At 50.4% G+C, this 1,066-nt stretch overlaps 1 protein-coding gene across 1 annotated transcript in view; it reads right to left on the reverse strand.

The window, feature by feature from the left end:
* Positions 1 to 6: 6 nt before the first annotated feature.
* LOC119586044 (homeobox protein OTX2-like) overlaps positions 7 to 1,066 on the reverse strand; it is a gene marked incomplete in the record, with an annotated part of 30,876 nt that continues 29,816 nt past the window's right edge. Inside the window, 2 exon segments of the mRNA XM_037934747.1 lie at positions 7 to 629; positions 982 to 1,066. Of these exon segments, the coding sequence (XP_037790675.1) occupies positions 354 to 629; positions 982 to 1,066 (361 nt within the window).

Consider the following 1,066-nt stretch of genomic DNA (forward strand, 5'->3'; position numbering starts at 1 on the left):
TACTGTATAGTACATATACATACATACACACGTTTCTCAGCCTTTTGTATGGTGCTTTCAATATAAATTGGAATGTATCAGTCAGTTTATGATTATATCTGGCACCCGCACTGCAGCCACTGCTACGCTGACAGTGCCTCTTCCCATGGACGCGAGATGTTGGTCTTTTACACAGGATGATTGCAATTATTTCACCTTCTCACGCTGGGAACACCAGGACGCAGGCAGAATTCTGGACTACTAAATATTGTTGCTTTGACAACTAAACAAAAGTTGCTTCTGATTCACTGGTAAAGTATGGCAGTCCGTCAGTTCGTTTCTAGGGCCTCGGGTCAGACGTCACCTTCTGCAGCTCACAAGACTTGGAAACTCTGATAGGACTTCCATGCTGCCGTGTTCTTGTCCGTGTACTCGAGGCAGTCGGGGGGCAGGGGCGTGAGGGAGTTGACGGTGGGTGGGGTCCGCGGGCTCAGGGACTGACTAGAACCCAGGGACCCCGCTGATCCTAGCGACGAGGTTCCTAGAGACGTAGAAACTAGGGACGAGGACCCCAGACCTGATCCCGACGAGTGCGAGCCCATCTGCTGTCCGCCGCCGCCCATGGGGTTGAGGGACGCCATGGAACTCACCTGCAAAGAGAGACCGTGACTGTAAAGACTGTTGTGTCGTGGGTCTTGGCTGCACGAGAAAGAAAAGCTCTCCAGGGCTTTGTCGTGCAGGACACATGTACGGTTGGTGGGCCTAAATGTGTTGTACAGGGGACACGTAGATTTTATTTGCTGTGAGGGACGAATGTAAGACTAATCGGATTATTGTGCGGGGCACTGGCGAGCTTAGCTGAAGTGTTCTGCATGAGACTGCAGGTGTGGTGAGAGTACTTTATCTATGGGGACAGCAAGAGTTATTTCGTTGGAATGTCGCATTAGGGAAAGGCAGCCTAAATTTTTGTTTTGAATATCAAGGTCTGTTAGAAACACGTACCGGTACGTTAATCTGTGAGTGTGACATGGGAGTGAGGTAGTCCATGTTGGAGTAGTATGAGGGAGCGGCGTAGCTCTGGTAGCAC

The sequence above is a fragment of the Penaeus monodon genome, chromosome 20 (genome assembly GCF_015228065.2).
Source record: "Penaeus monodon isolate SGIC_2016 chromosome 20, NSTDA_Pmon_1, whole genome shotgun sequence".
In the NCBI taxonomy this organism is placed as follows: Eukaryota; Metazoa; Arthropoda; class Malacostraca; order Decapoda; family Penaeidae; genus Penaeus; species Penaeus monodon.